At 40.0% G+C, this 20,480-nt stretch overlaps 1 protein-coding gene across 2 annotated transcripts in view; it reads right to left on the reverse strand.

Moving 5' to 3' along the window:
- Positions 1 to 20,480, reverse strand: part of CCSER1 (coiled-coil serine rich protein 1) — a 690,560-nt gene that overhangs the window by 311,664 nt on the left and 358,416 nt on the right. For both annotated transcript variants that reach the window (XM_033160591.1, XM_033160592.1), the window contains exon 8: positions 13,114 to 13,197. In XM_033160591.1, coding sequence (XP_033016482.1) covers positions 13,114 to 13,197 — 84 coding nt within the window. The remainder of the gene's footprint in view (positions 1 to 13,113; positions 13,198 to 20,480) is intronic.

A 20,480-nucleotide genomic window follows, 5' to 3' on the forward strand; every position in this document is an offset into this window, starting at 1 on the left:
TTTCAAATGCTTAATTAGTCATAAGTGTAAAAACTTCACCCCCAAGCTCCTTGAGAAGAACTGTGCTATTTATAGAACATTTCTGGAGGTAGTCTACTCCATCAAATGTCAAGTGGGAGGATGTAAAGGATAATAGTAAGGTAAAGTATAAAGAAGAAAATTTCCTGAAAACTCTTGGTTTAAACAGAATTTTCCAAAAGCAGATTTACACCAAATAATGATCTAGGAAGTCTTGAGACCCTTATTGTTATGTATTGAAGTTCTCACCCTAGGCCACTAGGGGTGTGTGTATATAGTTCATTCTGCTGCAGTTTTCACTCAGGTCAGCATATGCAAAAGAGGGATTGTAAAGTGACGTTCAGGGATTGGTTAACTACAGAAAGTTGTTACTGTTGCTTTGTAGCTGAGTTCTATATAAGCAGGCTGCTGAGGCCTTCAGCTCACTTCTGTTCCAGCCTGAGAATAAACAAGAGCTGCTTGGAAATCACTGTGTCGTCTGCTGTGTCCACCCACAACTTAACACTTATATACATTGTGCATTTTAAAATATCACTAAGTTTAACTAATAATAATATTAATAGGCATTTTTGTTGTAACAGACACTTTCAGCCAAAGACCAGGGATCTAACCCTATGGACACTTACTTTGAAGCAAGTCCCATTGAGCAAGCTCCAATAGAGCATGAGATTCAGCAAACATGCACTGGATAGGCTGCAAGTTTCTCTGAGTTAAGAAACATATGTTCAGCTTTCTTCCACTGAAAACCATGGGATTTCATTGTGTTTAACTACAGCTGGGTCATTTCCCTTGCTAAACAGTGTTGGGTTTTTTTCTAGCACACACAGTGAACTCTCTCTTTCTGGAAAATCACAGTAAAAGACATTATGACTGCACAGGGCACATTTTCAAAAACAAGGAATCTAACCCATCTGGGAAATAGCTCTTAACATGAAGAATGCTTGATGTGTAATGTAGTGATTATTATTAATCAATTTGTGGCTCTACCTATTTGCAACTAGGTCTGGGTAGTGAAGAAAGAATGACTTAAAAAGTGCAACTTTAATTGAGCCAAAGAAATAATAAAAACAACTTTTTACCCAGCTACCGAATCAATGTAATAAATGAAACACTGGAGCTTCAAGTGAAGCCTCTTTCCCATTATTTAATCGCCTTAGTCAAATTTGCTCCAATGTGCTATCAATCATTTTATGAGCTCTTTAAAACTGGATATTAATACTGAGCTTGTTTGCTCAAAGGAATACAGACTGAGCTTCTAGGATTTATTTGTATTCTGATTTTTAGCAGAGTGTAGCCCACATCCAGAACCAAAAGCAGAAAATGATTGAAATTAAATAAGCAAGCAGGCTTCAGATTGATGCCAATACAACAGCAGAGGGAGAGATTTTGCACTTAATAAGTGCAATGTTTAATAAACACATTCTAAAGCAGCGTCCAAATAAATTGGATATTTTAGAATGCCTTCTGAATTTAAAAACACATCATTTGGCCTTAATAGCCTTCTGTGAGAGCTCATTCTTCTCTCTAATGGCAGATTCTTTCATCAAGAATTAGTACATTAGGAACTGAAAAGAAGCTTGTCCGGCAGACGATACATAACATAGGTACTGTAATTTCACGGTCCTATTAAAAAGATGTACAAGGATGAAAAATAGCAGCAGCCCTTGTGCTAATGCTAACAGCACAGTACATTAATACTTCAAAACTAATCAATCACCCAAGACAAAGGCAATCAGCTGATTCATACCTCTGAAATCAGCCATATAAATTCCCATGAAAGGGCAAAATCTGATAATGGCTTTAAGTTCTTGTTAATAAGTATTTTGCCACAAGTTTCAAAAGACCAAATACATATGACTGGGAAATGCTACATATTTCTAAAAGAACATGGGTGACAATCCCTTGGTCTCCACTTTGTCTAGGATGCATAAAATGTACTTTAGAGTTGAAGAAAATAGAGAGCCCAGTGGTACTAAGGAATACAAACATGGTTTTGGAGGTTAGACCAAGGTCATCTAGTCCAAAATTTCTTTACCAATGCTGAACCATCAATTGCCAAGTGATTATTTTCTGTATCGTGTGTTTCCAAAGTGCGGGTTAAACCACTGAGCCTAGGGCTTGCTGATCAGAAGGTTGGTGGTTCAAATCCCTGTGACGGGGTGAGCTCCTGTTGCTCGGTCCCAGCTCCTGCCAACCTAGCAGTTTGAAAGCACTTCAAAGTACAAGTAGATGAATAGGTACCACTCCAGCGGGAAGGTAAACAGCGTTTCCGTATGCTGCTCTGGTTCGCCAGAAGTGGTTTAGTCATGCTGGCCACATGACCTGGAAGCTGTCTGCAGACAAACGCCGGCTCCCTTGGCCAGTAAAGCAAGAGGAGCGCTGCAACCCCAGAGTCATCCACGACTGGACCTAATGGTCAGGGGTTCCTTTACCTTTACCATTAATACCTGTGAAAAGAATCTAGGGGTCTTAGCTTCACATGAGTCAACAGTGAGGCAACAGCAGCAGAAAAAGCTAATGCTTCTCTAGGTTGCAACAACATAAATATAGTGTTCAGGTAAAGGGGAGTAATAGTATTGCTGTATTCTGCCTTGGTCAGACCACACCTGAAGCACTTTGTTCAGTTCTGGGCACCACAATTTAAGAATACTGACAAGCTGAAATGTATGCAGAGGAGGGCAATCAAGATGATCAGGGGTCTGGAAGCTACCCATTCCTTATGAGGAATGGGTTGAGTGAGTTTGGTATGTTTAGTCTAGTAAAGAGGAGACTGAGAGGAGATATTATAGCCATCTTCCATCTCTGTCTTTCCCTCATTTGTACAGTGAAGGATATCATTTTGCAAGCTAATGGGCTTCTTAGTTAATGGGCAACTGACCTGTTTCTCCACAACTGTCTTTATGTACAGGATTTTCAATTTTAAAGGACTGAGCTAAAATAGGGAAGGCACACATTACACACAAAGATATGAAAATGTCCTCCCTGCTTCAGCAATTGGTGCTCAGATAGTGTATGGTGTTGACATATAGGCTGTGATTGCCTGGATTACATAGCTGAGAAGGGCAGAGCAGAAGAGTGAACTGCAACCAAACCAAACAGGTTAGGGGGCTTTGGGAGAGTGCTTAAAGTGAACCCACAAGTCCCTTTTCACACCAACAACAACATTTCCCATGAACATTTCCCATGGAGCCCTAAGTTTAATCATACTAACTTGGTTAAAGATTGTATAGCAACTGGTGTTATGACTGAGGGCAATAAAGAAAGTTGCAGTGTTATTAACACTTCCTAGGGCAAATAAAGATCAAATAGCGGTAGAGACAGAAAAACACAATTTATTAAGAAATTTGGCAGAATAGTGTTGATGAGCCACGTCCTCCTACTGTTTCAAAAACCACAGGGAGAAAGAAAGCAAATATCTTTGTCCCTTAAGGGATGAATACTATTTTCATAAATTAAACAAGATGGGGCAAACTCTGCTCCAGAGAATTAAATTCCACGTTTGATAGATAAGACCCAGACCTGAAGCAGGTCCAATGATTTATTAACAGCCCTCCCATTAAGTGTATGCATTAGCAACACTCGTCTGGATGAAAAGAAGAGATAAAGGAATGTTATGTTGTTCTTACTGGCCGGTCCTATGAATCTGCCCTAGCTAACCTGGCAAAACAAGTATTTAGAAGTAAGTAACTGTGTTCAGTGGGGCTTGCTCACAGGACATGATAATAATTGCTCAGTTAGCAGTTATATGATTTATTATATGTACTGTATAAAGAAGTATACAGTACTTGGGATGATCTTTGTCAATACCTCATTATAGGGAGAGGTGTCCTTCATTCCCACTATGGTCCAATCTGGGTTTCCCTCTAGATACACAATACTTCTGCTCTTTGCACTGGAAGGAAAGCTCTCAATGGCACCAACAGGACTACTACAGATTGCTCCCCCATTTTCCCCACCCCAATATAACATATAACCCTTCAGTTGTAATGGCAACCCACTTGTCATTATTATGGGCATTTTGCTAGCAAATACCTATTCTTTCATTGTGACCATTCTAAGTCCCCCCCCCCCCAATGTAGAGTTATTAAATGATACAGCAAAATTTAATGCAAAACAATGTGGTCTCACTCCATCTCCTTGCTCAGAAAGGAGATATCCATTGGCTGCTGCTTCTCCGCAGCCCCGGAGAACAGAATTAATGCAACATCAAAGGCTAATGCCCCAGACAAACCCAACCAAATGCATAAAGCTAATAAATTAGCAAGATGATCTCATAATTTGCCATTAGCCAGTGGCTCAGGCTTTGTCCTGCTTTATAAAGTCAATGTAGTACCCAATTAAAAATTAGTAAGCAGGATCTGATGCTCTTTAATCAGATTTTCAGAAAATGATCATAGATTGTTATTAAGTTATTACAAACTGATGTACACAAGAATATCAAAATTGCATGAAGTCGAATTATCCAAGGAGAGGAAACATCAAAATCAGTTTAATATACAGAACAGTGCAGCCTATGCATGTCTATTCAGAAGTATTCAACATGGCCTAATGGATTTAGGGTTGTAGCTTGGAAGGTTGATTGACTATATATGCAGCGAGCAAATCACTGGTGTGTTTTTTTTTTAAACCATCAATCAGTTTCATGAATTCAAATGTAATACTGTCTCTCCCATCATGCCATTTATAAGACGAACCATAAACCTTAAGGAACCACAAAGAATACCCAATACATATATAGGTCCAAATGTCTGTTTCTAAACTGCCTTAGAGAGAGACATATTCAGCTGGTTATTAAAGGTAAAGGTACCCCTGACCTTTAGGTCCAGTCGCGGACGAATCTGGGGTTGCACGCTCATCTCACTCTATAGGCCAAGGGAGCCAGCATTTGTCCGCAGACAGCTCCCAGGTCATGTGGCCAGCATGACTAAGCCGCTTCTGGTGAACCAGAGCAGCTCATGGAAACACCATTTATCTCCCGCCAGAGCAGTACCTATTTATCTACTTGCACTTTGATGTGCTTTCGAACTGCTAGGTTGGCAGGAGCTGGGACCGAGCAACAGGAGTTCACCCCGTCGCAGGGATTCAAACTGCCAACCTTCCAATCAGCAAACCCTAGGGTCTGTGGTTTAGACTACAGTGCCACCCGCATCCCCCTATTATTAAGGAACTCCAAAACAATCCCTGTTCACCCTGTTCAATAGCTGAAATGACTGAGGTAATGATTTTGAAAGGACATGTAATGCAGTAGCTAATGATCCATTCAGCTCAAAGACCTTAATGATCAACCATGTTACAAGGAGCTTTAACAGAACAAAAGATTAACATGTATCCCATGTTATCCATTGTGTTGTATGATTTTAAGTAGAAACGCACCCCCCCAAGTTCAATGAGACTTACCCCTGATTCAAGTGTACATAGGTTTGCAGCACTACAACCTCTCAAAATGTTAAACCAAACCAACTTTAGTTCAGGGTAGTGAGGTGGCAGCAAGACCAGGGAAGGAGTGAAGCTCTGGGTGTGCACACTTGATCATGTTCTAGCATAACACAACAGGGTCCCATCACTGCACACAGAAAATAGGATATTGTAAAGATTCCCTTTCCAGAGTCAGAGCCAAAAAAACACCCTGGATGCTGTATCAGTCTCTACAGCCAATGCAAGCGCTGCAACTTTCCAACAGGTTGACTTCACCCCCAAAAGCGCACTCCTCCTTTGTCTTCTGAGACAGACGGATGCCAACAACCCCCTCTGGTTCTTTCCCACCAGACCATAGTCTGTAAGTAGTAGAACGTGTGCCCCAGCCAGGGCTTTTCAGGTTGAAGAAAATTACAGATTTACACAATGCAGCACACAGTCAAATTTATAGAGAAATACAAATACTTGGTGTTGCTCCCTTAGTATCCTTATTGTTCAAGCAGCTCCATTTGTCATGGAGATTATTTATTTACTATGTAGAAACAGAAACAAAATAGCAACCAAGTTTGGAAATAATACATTATGAAAAAGAGACTATTAGGGAGGAAGAATTCCTTGTGAAATGGTATCATCAGTTTCTAATGAATATTCCAGTGCTTGTCAGGAAACCCATTTAGAGGGAGGCCAAAATCACTTTCTAATTTTCTCTACAGCTTTATCATATTTTCTCCCATCCCTAAGGCCCACAGTATTGCAGACTGATTGGCCCATAATATTACATCTCCTCAGGGATGATTTATCTTTGCATAGAATACCCTCATATTTTAACACTGATAAAAAAAATATTTACATTTGTATGGAAATAAGGTTGAGATCTAACCAAGCCTGCTTCCTGTGTCAAAGCACCTATCTTTGAAATAGATCCTGTGGTGCTTAATGCAACAATTTGAAATTAGGAGTAAATTGCATCCATCCAAAACTGCAGAAAGGTGTTCAGACAAGATGCACCTCTAATAAAGCAGAGATAAATAATCTCTGGGTTTCACATTGTATGTGAATTCACAGAACTTTTTTGACTCCTCCACAAGCATCACAAATAAAGCCCCAGGATGTGTTGTGTGTGTCACAAAGTCTAATGGAAGTGCAGAAGAGCTTGGATGCAGACACATTAGTGTTATTTGGAAGCAATCAGCATTATTATTATAATCAGTGTCTCATGGGTTTTTGTACTCTTAAATTTAGGGAACTGTAGATTAAGCTTCATTTGAAGCAAGCAGGGATGCATTCACACTAATCCTGCAAACTATCACTATCTCTCTGTACTCTGCTTACTTCCAACTCCTACAGTATATGGAGCCAACATGCCAGGATGCAGAACTCCTCAGACCACAAGAGAATGTGGCTGAGATGCGACCCATAGGCAGGATGAATAGCCATGGACAAGTCATTAGATCACAGCCTCACTTTCTCATATATAAAATTGGGTTAATGCAGATTGTAAGGTAGTAGTGAGGTAGAAGAAGAAAACTGAAACACCAGAATGGTGTACTGGTGTACTAGGACTTTAGAGGGCTGGGTTCGAATCCCTATTCAGCCACTAAGCTCAGTGGGCGATCTTGAGCGAGTCACTCTCTTTCACCCTAAACAACCTCAAAAGGCTGGGTAAAATAAGAGGGTAAAATGAGGGGGTACAAATAAAGAAAGGTGGGATTAAAAGGAAGTCATAAATGATTTATTTGTTCTAACGTGAAAAAGTAATACAGTGAGCAATTTCCGAACAGAATCTAATAATAGCGTTTGAACTATCAGGAAATAAAGAGAGACGTGTCATGCCTCTCCACCCCATTCATCTGCACGCAGCTCACTTACCATTTCCTCAGTGTGACAGAAAGATGAAGGCACTTTCAAAGTAAAGCCAGGTCATATTTATCTAAATCTGCAAGGAGACCTGTCAGTAAAATCCTGCATATCTCCTGAAGCTAGCCGTCTACCGGTGACACCTTAACATAAGACAAGCATATGTGGTGCATTATTATTAAAGGGGTTTTAAGTCACATTCTAAGATCTCTAGATGGAGACACTTAAGGACAGAGTTTTATTGCTGACACATTCAACTCCTGCCATATTATTCTCATGCAAATCATGTCTGAGGGAATCAGCATCAGACCAGAAACCTCTTCCTGCAGTGATGCCACAACAATCATTTATCTGCATCCGGCACCGAGTGGTGCAAAATGACGCCACTTTGTGATAGAGACTTAAACTAATATGCAGAATCACCTCCACAAGTGCAAGGGAATATTAAAGATTCTATCTTGCTGACAGCTTTTCATCAAGGCTTCAGAGAGTGCGAGATATTGGGAGGCTAATCCACATTGTGTATCATTGGATACTGTCATTTTCACACTCTACAGCTGCCTTGCTGAGTTGACTTGAAGAGTAATTACTGCTGAGATAAGCCCTTTTCTGGAATACATGCAATTAATTCTCCCTGTAAAAAGAGGGAAAGGAATCTGACACTTTAATAATGTTTAAGTACACCTAATCTATTTCTTTTCTGCTCAGATGTTTCCTAAATATGAGGAAGAAAGAAGATTTGAAAGTACTTACAGCTGTCTCTTCTTATGTAAATCATCCATGGATCTCTAATATTCGATCATAAAATAGCCAACGTGAAATAAGATCAAAAATTATAATAGAATGCAGAACAAGTAAGGAATTATCAAAAAGATGAATGCACAATATGATTTTCTTGCATACAACAGTTACTCTTATCAAACAGAGATTATCATGCCATTAAAGTTTCAAGGGTGTGAAATTTAATTCAATTTGTAAGATGTATTTGGAGGTGAATTAAAGCTACTTTTCTAAGTGCTTCAAAGCGCATGTACCTACATATTTTCCATGTTTTTACAATCTTCAGTTCTAACAAATATTAAAACTAATAAAGCTACAGAGAAGTAGAGGTACAGTTAGTACAAACTAGATTTGCTAGCACCAGTGAGAATTTGGTCCCAAATATCACACACAAAGACCTAATTAGTTTGTAAAAGTCCAAGTTAATCATCCAACGTAGTATATTTTGAATTTTATGACACTCAGCCATGTGCAACTCCGATACTAAATAGCTCAAAATGCCAGTAGTACAAAGGCCAATTGACCAACTGTTTTAAACTAAAAATTTACCCTCAGCATACTGTAAGGTTGGGGGGAAAGGTAAGCCTGAGATTATCGTATATACTCTCAAGAGAAACTTATCCAATATTTTTAATACCCATGATCTCTGATAAATTGCCAAGTTAAAAGATGTTAATGCCTGCCATCTTTTTAATCACCTAAGATTAATCCTAGGACCTCGCAGCCTACTGCATATGTTCCAACAGCTTGTCTTTACTTATTAAGCTTCTCATAAGAAGCAGCTGCAGTGGATGCATATTCTCTGTAGACCAAGTTTCAGGCAGAAAGGTCTCATTTACCTCCTCCTGTCAGTGTGAGGGACCTGGTTTTCGTGTTCTGCAAAAGGAGATGGAGTATATCCTGCTCGATTCCAGCAATGCCTTGTGGCTTTTTACTTCTCAGCCAATATACTGCCATAGCAATCAGGGCTGGCTCCATGTTTTGGAGGTTCCTCCAGTTGTGTCCTCCCTCTTCCTCTCCAAGTTACCCCTGCCTACTTGTTTCTCCTCCCTCCCTGGGCCCAAGCCACACGGAGGGACTGTAGACAGTGCTGCAGGTAGACAGTGCTGCAGTATCTCACTCTAGTTTCTGAATGCACGCCCAGAGACTGCAGGTGAGCACAGGCACCTATAGCAAAGAGGATGAAGGTTAGGATCAAATGTCTCTGGAGAATGAACATAGGTCCCCTACAGGGCTGTAGGTCTAGGCAGGTACCCAGTGCTGCCTATTCCCTAATAGCCTTTGTAATGTGCAACTTCTCAACATTATTTTCTAAGACAGTGACACCCACAATATATCCTCAGCTGCTACGGTGGTTCCTGTAGAATCTATTAAATGTTCTAATTGGTTGCAACATACACTTCCTCCCATAATTTTATTTTATTTTGTGATGCAAAGCCAGCTCCTTTTTCAAGGAATCTAGGGGGTTATTTAGGAGTGGAATCTGTTTTAGAAGCACAGCTGGAGCAGCATGTAGTCTAATGGGTCACTTGCCACTGCCTGTGGCACTTCTATTGCTCCAAAGGATCCTGGGGGGCTAATTCAACCATGCACATTGGGGTGCTGCATGTCAGCACCCTCAAGGATACAGAGGCACAAACAGCGTTAAGGAATAGTCCAAATGAAACACTTTTCTGCATGTTGATTCTTTGAGCCATAGAGTTCAACCATCCCCATCAGCCGCCCTCTCCACCAGCTATGTCACACTAACAAGTATCAACACATGAAATGTTGAATTTTATTGAAAGGCCACTGAGTAGCATTAAGTTTTCTTTTGCCCCTCATATAGAATAATCTTTTATACAGCTTTACCTGATCTGTTTGTTTTCAATTACAGATGGGTAGCCGTGTTGGTCTGCCATAGTCAAAACAAAATCGAAAATTCTTTCTAGTAGCACCTTAGAGACCAACTGAGTTTCTTCCTGGTATGAGCTTTCGTGTGCATGCATCTGAAGAAGTGTGCATGCACACGAAAGCTCATACCAGGAAGAAACTCAGTTGGTCTCTAAGGTGCTACTAGAAAGAATTTTCGATTTTGTTTTGTTTGTTTTCAAGCATTGCTTAGAAGAAATACTTTGCAACTACCTCTTGACTTTCAGCACTTTTTCAGGTTCAGGATGCCCATTCTGACCTTAAAGCCATAAATGCTCTGCCACTTGATGCCTTCCTCTTTCCCCTGATGGAACACATACTGTCAGGTTCTACCAAGTTAGGAGGCTAAACTGACTAATAAGAATGCCTTCTGAGTGATGGCTTCTATTTTTTCGAACTCATTTTATCTATGCCAACTAGTTAATACACACACACACACACACGCACACACTGTGAGAGTTTATTCCTTTATATATTTAAATTTGACTTTTCTTTATTTATACACCTCTCAAAGCTTCTTATATAAAAACAGAAAAATACTAATAAATACAGCAATTAAACAAACAAATGCTTTGTAGCATCTGATATGTTCTGCATCATTTCCCCTTTACTTTAACATGCTATTGATTAAATACATTGTCATCCTCTCTTGGTTTGCTATATCCTGCTTTGGGAGGCTTATGGATGAAAAGCAACTTTTAAATAACAAACATTGATCCCCCCCCCAGATTTTATAAACAAATTCTTACATTTCTATCCCACCTTCATGGATCCTAAGGCTGCCTTTCTCAACCTTGGGTCCCCAGATGTTGCAGGGCTACAAATCCCATCATCCCTAGCTATCAGGGCCAGTGGTTAGGTATGATGGGAATTGTAGTCCAACAACATCTGGGGACCCATGGTTGAAAAAAAGCTTTCCTAAGCTATCAAACCTACAATTTTTGTTTCACTTTATATGTCACTCTGGGTCAATTTTTTTTTGGGGGGGGGCACAATCAATCAGTCCATTGGTATACATGTGGCTCCCAGACAGCCAGGATCCAGGCACTGACCAGACTCAAACCTTCTTAGCATCAGCAAAGTGGTGAGCTCATGTGCCTTCATGCCTTAGCCATGTGTTTTTTGCCTAATATGAAACTCTGGCTCTGTGCTCTCATGCCTGTGACAAACAACAGATTCTCTACCCAATGAGCAGATACCAATGCCAAGGAAGCCGAAGCTCACTGTAACAACAGAGTATAATTCTGCAGTGACAAACATTGCCAGCCACTTTGTAATATATGCCTCAGACAAGACTGATGTTGTGTCGCTGCTCCACCAATGCACAAAAGCTGGATGCTCTCCGTATTCCATTTTGTCATTTAATTTTATATACTAATTACACCATATATCATTCCTTAATGTATCCACATTTGAAAACAGAACACAGATAACCAGTATTTATTGTAGAGGGAAGTCTCTTTTTATCCTTGCAAAGAACTTTTTCTGTGTGTGCGCATAATATGAATGAAGTTCAAATTAATTTGCATAGAGAATTGTTTACGCACGTGCACACACACCCCTGTATTAAAACAATATATAGATCTGTATATGTATATTTTGTAGATGTAGGATGAAACGAAATAGCCAGTTAAGTTTATGTATGGTCACAAATTAGAGGTAACACTCAAATATCCTCTGTGAAAGCCACATGTCTGCTAGTAATATATTTTACCCCCCCCCCCCCATAGCTGCAGACCCTCACACCACATCACACACTTGCCTAAGGAGTCCTCCAACACCCCACACCAGCTACTTGGAGAGCACAAATGGGAATAAATTAATTGGTCCATGCCTGATGAGCTTGCCTGTTAAGAAAAACTCACTGATCTCCACAATGTGGTAACCAACCATGGTGGTAGGTGTTGGTGTATTGCCAAAAGAAACGAGACTTGAAGCATGACCTTGAACAGTTGGGGCATGGTCTCTCTCTCTCTCTCTCTCTCTCTCTCTCTCTCTCTCTCCCTCCCTCCCTCCCTCTCCCTCTCTGTGTCAATGATGGTCAGAGTGGCTGAAATAATATGTGAAAGTTTGCAAGCCTGTCTCTCTGGCTGGATGGCTGAAGAGAGCAGAGATCTGTATATAGTTCTGTTTCTTATCCTATATGTAGACCAGTATTGTAGTGCAGCTTGTAAATAAGGAAGACTTCAAGAGTGAATGGGTGAGGTGTTTATTCCTATCAAGGGAATTCACCAAGAGAGGGCTGGACTGCTGCTGCTGCGGCTGCAAAGATGAAGGAAGACTTTCTGAGGAACTCTGCTGAGACAAAAAGAAAAGGAACCCCAAAAGTTGGCACTAACAGTAGGAGCTTGCCTACCATTGCCCTTAGGCACTGAGAGTTGGCCGTGAGCCCTGGAAGCTCATGCAACACCATGCAAGCTCATGGCTGCTTAGCGGGGAATTGCCCTGAAGCGAACAGCAGCCAGTGCCCAAGACCCTCCACATTTGTCCAGTGTGGTAACCCTAACTAAAGTCAGTTTATATTCATTTTAAAATGTACTGCTTATGATACAACGGATTCAGATTTAGCGCTGACCTATTGAAATCAATGGAATAATGACTAATTCCAGTGCCACTGATATCACTGGGTATGCTCTAAGCATGACAAAGTCTGAATCCAAGCCCAAATAAAGCTAATAATGTGTGGAAACAGGGGAAATAAAAACACGCTTATACGTTTTGCTGGACGACTTTGTCACCAGGAAGCACCACTGAGATTTCACCACTAGATGCGCATGCACAGCCACATCAGAACTGTTGCCATACAGGAGCCACACAGAGTTGCATCTTTCTTCTCACCACTGATTAATGCATCTTGATACTGCAGGACAACTGTCAACACAATCTTCTAAAACAGACAACCACAATTTATGTGGCCGGGTAGTAAGTAGCCCTTTCAAAGGCTGGCAAGTCCCCAGATAGTTAGGGTCATAAAACCTGCATGAATCAGAAGTGAATGGTTAAGTGGGCTCCAAGCTATCCACTTTGTAACAGGCACCACCAACTTTATTTATTTATTCACTTGGTCCCAGCGAGTGACCTTGTCAGTTACGAGTGAGTTCCTAAAGAAAACAAGCATTGCCTCTCGCTTACCAGCTCTTCGCGCAGTTGGGAAATGAGTTCATCTCTCTCCTTCAGTTGCAGCTTCAGTGCTGAACATTCATCTTTCATTATATCCTATAAAAACATCAAAAGAGATGTTATAATAGACTTTGTGCTTTTCCTTTGCTCCTGACAAGAAAAGGCAGCTTCACACAGTGCAAGATAATTACATCCAAGTAATGAAAGTCAATGCCCCTCTATCATGTGCAATATTTTTAATAACATATTCTAAGTTTGCAGGGTAAACAACCTAATGCATCCAAAGATATTATATGCACAGAAATGTGAACAGCTCCCTGTGTGTTAAGCCCGTTTTGTTAGTGTCTGATTCTTTTAAGCCCTTTATTGAAGCTCCTGTCAGGCATCTCTTTATTTTAGTGAAGGAACAGATGGCCATAAAATTTCATAGTTCTGTTCACACAAAACAACACTACAGAAGTTTCACTTCAGATGCATTATTGGAATTCCTTTATATAAAAAAATAATAATCAGACTGCAGATGGAAAAAGCAGGAAGGTTCACATGTAGGCATTCAACAAACAGGAAGGAAGCAACCCTTCCATGAAAGGAAATAAACCAGCATGACAGGCAACAATATTGCTAGCAAGTCAGATGTTGTGACCAGTGGCTGATTTAGTTTTCTTCTAAATGAGATTCAAACAACACAGGTCATGGGCTGGGTTGGGCAAAAGGCATGAAATTAAACTGAAAGAAGGTGTCCATGAAAGTGCAAAGGCTAGAAACGAAAGCAAGGTTCTTAACTATCTACAGACCTAAACTGGCCCGAGAATCATTTCCTCTTCCTAGGAAACACTGGGAAACTGTTGTTCTATTGATTTATTTCATTGGACATATAGCCCCAACATTATCCCATCTCAAGACCAGTATGCCATATATTCTGTTGTCTCCCTCTCTTCTATAGGAGTATGGGATGGGACTGGATATTGCTAAGAAAGAATACACCACACCATCAACAAATTGCACTTGTTTTATATTTTGACACATGCCCTATTTTATGTTAATTTTGTTGTTTTGAGGTGGTTAGCGGCTTAGCCCTTCCCTTGGAAATGAAAAGTGAGTTATAAATCACAGCTGCTTTAAATGAGCCAGAGCACTGATCCATCTGGATCAGTGTTTCCCAAACTTGGGTATCCAGCTGTTTTTTTGGACTACAATTCCCATAATCCCTGACCACTGATCCTGCTAGCTAGGGATGATGGGAGTTGTAGTCCAAAAATGGCTGGATACCCAAGTTTGGGAAACACCGCTCTAGATCAATATTGTCTACTCTGACAGCAGATCTCCATAATTTCTGGGAAGGGATCCTTCCCAGCCCTACCTAGAAATACTGGAGAATGAACATGGGTCCTTCTGCATATAAAACAAATGCTCTACTGAGCGATGGCCCTTCCTCAATAAATGTAATGAAATGAAATACATTTTCCATAATTATTAGGGGGTGGGAAAAGTCATCACAGTTAAACTAGTATCAAATCTATATAAGTCTGTCTTAAAGCTATGCCGTCAGAATACATACTACAATGGTTTGCTACTAACAAGTGCATTGTTTTATTTATTTCCATATATCTATATTCCCCCTTTCTACCATCATGGAACCAAAGGTGACATGCTCTTGGCTCCCAAATGACCAGACCAAGACAAGTTTAGCTTCAGCAAAGTGGAGGTCTCATGTGCCTTCAGATTGTATCATGGGACTGTGTACTGATATCAGCTATCCAACCTAGAAAATAAGAGGAATGATGTTTTTCCAAGAGAGATCTATTAAGAGCAGCAACAGTATGTGGTATAGTGAACCTAATAAAGTGACATCACATGTTTAAGTGACCTTTCTCATTAAAAAAACCCATCCTTCTGATGGAAACCTTTGAAATTCAGATTGCATTCTCTCTCTCTCTCTCTCTCTACTTCCATGGGTCAACTCCATGACAGTTGGATATCAGCCAAGAAAAACATCGTCAAGGAATGCAATTACTTTAAGAAGCACTTATTTCACCAATGAAATGCCATCAACAGGAAAGCAATAGAGCAAGGGCATAATGAGATGAGCGTCAACAGTGAGCAAAATGATACTACGCACAGTCTACAAAGCAGCAACATCAGTGTTAAAAGGCAACAGTGACGCATGAGAGCTAGTTGTGTACTTTGAATGGCCTAAAAGTAGCAAATGCCAGGAAACCTGAGGTGAAGAACAGGTCATCATTTCAAGGCTTGCTGGTTCTGGACCATTACTGTCAAATACATCACAATATGTTACAGAAGCTTTTAAGGTGAAGGGGAAAAGAAAGACACAAGCAAATAGATTCATATTAAGAGCAGGGGGCAGGGGAAAGACCTTCTGGCCACTAGTAATTCTACTCAGTGCTGGATTTACGTATAAGCTAAACAAGCTATACCTTAGGGCCCCACTCTCTTGCCCCCCCCCAAAAAAAAATAAAGGGAAAAAAACCCTGGATGTATATTTCCAAAATATAATATAAAAAACAAATAAAACCTGCATACAGCAACAGTGTTTTGTGCTGTGTAGGCTCCTATTTGTTATGTGCAAATGGCTTTAGATACCTATTAGGTCCATAAATTACCATATAGCATATATTCAACACAAAAAAACAGCGACAATTTGTTGCTGAAAAAGGACAGCTAGACATATAAAGGGCCTCATTACCTTCAGGAGCTTAGGGCCTCATCAAACCTAAATCCGGCCCTGATTCTACTACAGAGACTAGTGAGAACATCAAGCTCAAATACATTTCCTGCAACTAACCAACTGGAAGAGACTGGCAGGGCTCCAAGGAGAGGGTGAAAGGGGTAGGTGGGCCAGACGCTGATCCAGAGGAAGGGGGAAGCTATTTATGGGGTTTTGTGCCTGCTACAAGGCAGGAGCCAGAGCTGGAGAATGGGGAGGGATCTGAGCAGTCGGAGATGGGGGAGAAGGTGCAGGGTGCAAGGCAGGAGATGGAGATGGGGGAAGGACAGGATGCACCAGGAACTGAGGGAGAGGTGATGCCTGAATGGAGGGGACTGGCGGAATCCCCTTCATCTGCATCCCCACTGTCCCTAAGGACCAGCAGAGGCTTCAATAGACAGGCACAGTGACCATTTCCGTATACCTTTTTAAAATTCACACATTTATTATAGCGCCTGATTTCTAGTAGTGCTCTATTGCATCAGTCTAATTCTGCCGAGCTAGAAGTGTGCTGGAATGTTTCACATCTAATTGTGAGTGGTGATTGTTGTTTCACATCTAATTGAAATGGGGCTGGTGACAGCACACTCTATATATGCATCACCAAGAGGTATCATTTTAATTTTCTAAGCTCTTTTTAAATTTTTCTGTATACTTGGGGACAAACAAACATATTGTGCTTACACCATAATCAACAAAGTAGCATAAGCAGACTTAACCTGTTGCTACAGGAAACAAATTTACTACAATTCTGTTGCCAAAGTAGAACAGTAAATTTAGAACAATATTCCTTAAAATATAGAATGTTAAGCAGACTGTTTACTGGCTTGTGCAATCCCTGCTGTTGAGAACAGATTTTACTAAACAAGTGTTATTAGAAAAAAGAAATAGCACAGATTCACTGGATTGAAAAGAATCCCACTGAAACCTTTCCCACTGAGAACTGGAAGCCCAGAATGCCAAATGTAACCTTTTTTATTTTTCATTTTTGCACTGAATTCACACTGCTGCTACATCTTACTGTGCATTATGAAAACTTGGCACTGCCAAAGAAATGCATGCTTCAACACATATGTTAATACCTGGCTACCAAGAAAAATACAATATTTAGCCAATTCCATTATATATATTTAAAAAAAATACTCTAGGCTTCTAATTCGTTTGATGGCAGGCTGAGGAAAGGAAAGATGCTGTTCTTTTCATGAGTTCAAGATTCACCTGCTTCTCCCTGAAATGTAGAGCTGGGAATTCTGTGTATTTTCAACAAGTATTTCAATGTGGATTTTCCCTCAAAATACATTCTTATGTGCCTTCTTCTAAAAAGAAAACTGCGAAGAACTGCATCACAACATTCAGAGAAGAATGAAATCTGGAGGATAACTATGTTCCAATCAGTATGTTACTGATCAGGTCACTTTGTATGAGAATTTGAAAATATCGAATTCCAAAAGTATGATTGCTGCAAGACGCTCACCAACTTCAATAACTGAGGAAGAAAGCTGTTATTTAAATCTATCCCCAAATCTATCATTGATAGAAAGTAACAGGCTTCATGAATCTCATTAGACCAGGGTGCTCCTTTTAGATGCTAGAATGAATGCCCGTCTTACATCCTGTTTAACATCATTCTATATACTAACAGCAAACCCAGTTGCTCAGTTACAACAACAATGTAGCTAAAACAGGGCTACTGAGAAACAAGAGAGAAGGCTCAGTAAGCTCAGGGGTGCTACAAAGTTTGCAAAGTACAAAAAAACCCAACTCTAATGGGGCAAATATATGTGTGTATATACAGATATATTTATATCTACTATATATTGTGTAAAGTGGTTTGTGAACCTCAGGTGCCTCTTGACGGTTGCCAAATTTGGCATGAACATTCCCGAGCTGGGGAAGCCAGTTTTTTTGTCTATGTTTTTTGCATCTCCTAGCCATTCAGCTCCAACCTTACAAATTTCTCCTTTATACACCTGCCTATGAAGATTTAATTACAGGCATCCAATGAAGTGGGTTTAGTTCAGAAAAGCTTATGACATTATCATCGTGTTAGTCTTTAAGGTCCCACACAAGACTCTTTGTACTTTATAGTACATTCAGCTGGATACAGTGCTAAAACCTTTCTGGATTGTACCACTCTAGGTGTTAGGAAACATCAGGTTTGAATGCTCCTTAATCTTTGAACTGTAACACAGCTGTTTCATGCTGTATTTTTCCATTGAAGTTCCTCTGTTCCACAATGGCCACTTTAATGTCAGTTGCAGGGTGTTTCCTGGGAGATTGAAATGCTCTCTCATTAGTTTTGGATACTTTCATTTCCAATGTCAGATCTATGTCCATTCATCCTTTTGTGTGAAGAATGGCTGGTCTTCATGTAACATGAAGATGGGCACTGATGGGCCGATGATGACATAAATCACACTGGAAGATGAGAAGGTGAATGAAGCCCTGATACCATTACGGATGGCATTATTAGGCCCTATAATAGTACTGCAAGAGTAGGCACGGAGACAGAGTTAGTACCTAGGTGTTTCGCCTGGGTGGGCAGCCACATGCAGAGCTTGTCTGAGGCCCATGGCAGGAGTCTTGTTAGATAAAGTTATAAACTCAAACTAAACAAAAAAATAGTTGATCCCTGGTGGGCCCTCTTGTCTAGCCTAGCCCTCCAAGACCCAGGGCAAAAGTACTTTAGTCCTCTGCTCACAAGTCCAATGCTAACAGTACCACCGCCTGAAATAAAATATAATTTGCCCGGCACAAAGGAGACTTCAAAAACAACAGCACTTTTTGCCATCAAACATCAATCTTATACTTAATCTAATTAATGTGTTCTTAGCTCAGCTGGGATAGTCAGTGATTATATGGCACAAATGGCTGTACAATTTCTACACACCCTATGCATTGTCATGAAATAATAAAACATATTATAGGAACTGGAAGACTGGGAACATTGCACGTCTATGTTTTAAAATTCAAAAATTTCGACACAAATATTGTTTGGAAACGTTCCCAGGGTCCTTCATATGTATGGTAATGTGAAGTGGTAAAACTATTCTATCATACACACTAAAAAGAATAAGCTTCCACTTAAATTGCTATAAAACCAACACATCCCTATACACAGGGGCAATGCATTATGACTGTAGCAGCTTCTGAAATCTAAACTTATGTCAGATTCTGAAGCTATTGCTGAAATGAAGACTTGCATCATGTTAGAACGACAAAAATCAAAGTAAAAACACAATACTACTTAGAAAACCCCCCAGAAATGTTGGCTTTAATGTTGTACATAAAAACCTCTACATATTGCTTTGCTGTTGCTTTATACTCGTTATATTTTTGCTAAGAAACACACATGAATGTGCTGAGTTAGCTGTTCCCATATCTGTTACATTCCCTTCCCTTCATCCCTTCCCATCCTTCTTCTAAGAACCTATGTCCTAAATGGAGTTATCTTTAAAAAAAAAAAAAAAAATCTAATCAACAACTCTGAAGGAAGTTAGTATGAGTGATCATGACTGATGTTAGTATGAGTGATCAGGGTCTGAGTCCATATTTCTATTTAGGACACTACACTAATTCTCATTGGTTTCACCAGTGGGACAGCCCAATATACTAAAGAGTTTGGTACCTCACAATCTCCTGTGCAATGAGGCACTTACACTGCCACCCTAGGTTCTTAACTGCAATTGGAACCGGGACTCTTATAGATATAGATGTGAATGTATTATTATAGGTATGCAGAAGTGAATGGGCAATATTTGCAGCTTTGTTTTTGTTTGTTTTATGCAAATGTACTGGTTGGATTTTCTAAATAAAATGCAATTTACGATCTTTCCATGTAATTCCGCTAGCTATTGGCTTAGAGAATAATAACAATACCTAGTGAGACTACATTTTCCAGTGCACAACACTTCACAAACTGCACTCCAATTACATCCTGACCTCACATTCAAATGTATTTTTCATTGGAAAGTATATTTTTGTTAAGCTAATGTAATATTTCACTGTTACGTTTTGTACAGCTCTATCAATCTTTAAATACCACTGATTTTGGATAAATGTAGACAATGTGATTCCTACACAGTCATTAAGAAGATGATTACTTCATAAAATATGTGGACTTAAAAAACTATATTTAAAAAGGAGAAGAGAAAATTAATATATTTGGATTTTAAAAGCTGCTATGCACAATTGTGTGTGTGTGTGTGTGTGTGTGTGTGTGTGTGTCACTAGAATATGAGTGAAGACTTTTACAATGATACAATATTTAAAAACCTTTCAGTTGGAAGGAGAGGTAATAATTTATTGAGACAGAAATGTGATTATGTTCCTTAATTTTGAATTCATCTTAACTGTAAAACAAGCCCAGTGTCAGTTTCTGTTAACACAGAGGCTGCAATCCTAAACTCACCTAAAAAGGTAAAGCTAAAGGACCCCTGACAGTTAAGTCCAGTCACAGACGACTCTGGGGTTGCAGTGCTCATCTCGCATTACAGGCTGAGGGAGCCAGCATTTGACCGCAGACAGTTTTTCCGGGTCATGTGGCCAGCGTGACTAAGCAGCTTCTGGTGCAACGGAACACTGAAACCAGAGCAGCAGACAGAAACACCGTTTACCTTCCCACCAGAGCGGTACCTATTTATCTACTTGCACT

Source organism: Lacerta agilis, chromosome 9 (assembly GCF_009819535.1).
Source record: "Lacerta agilis isolate rLacAgi1 chromosome 9, rLacAgi1.pri, whole genome shotgun sequence".
Lineage (NCBI taxonomy): Eukaryota > Metazoa > Chordata > Lepidosauria > Squamata > Lacertidae > Lacerta > Lacerta agilis.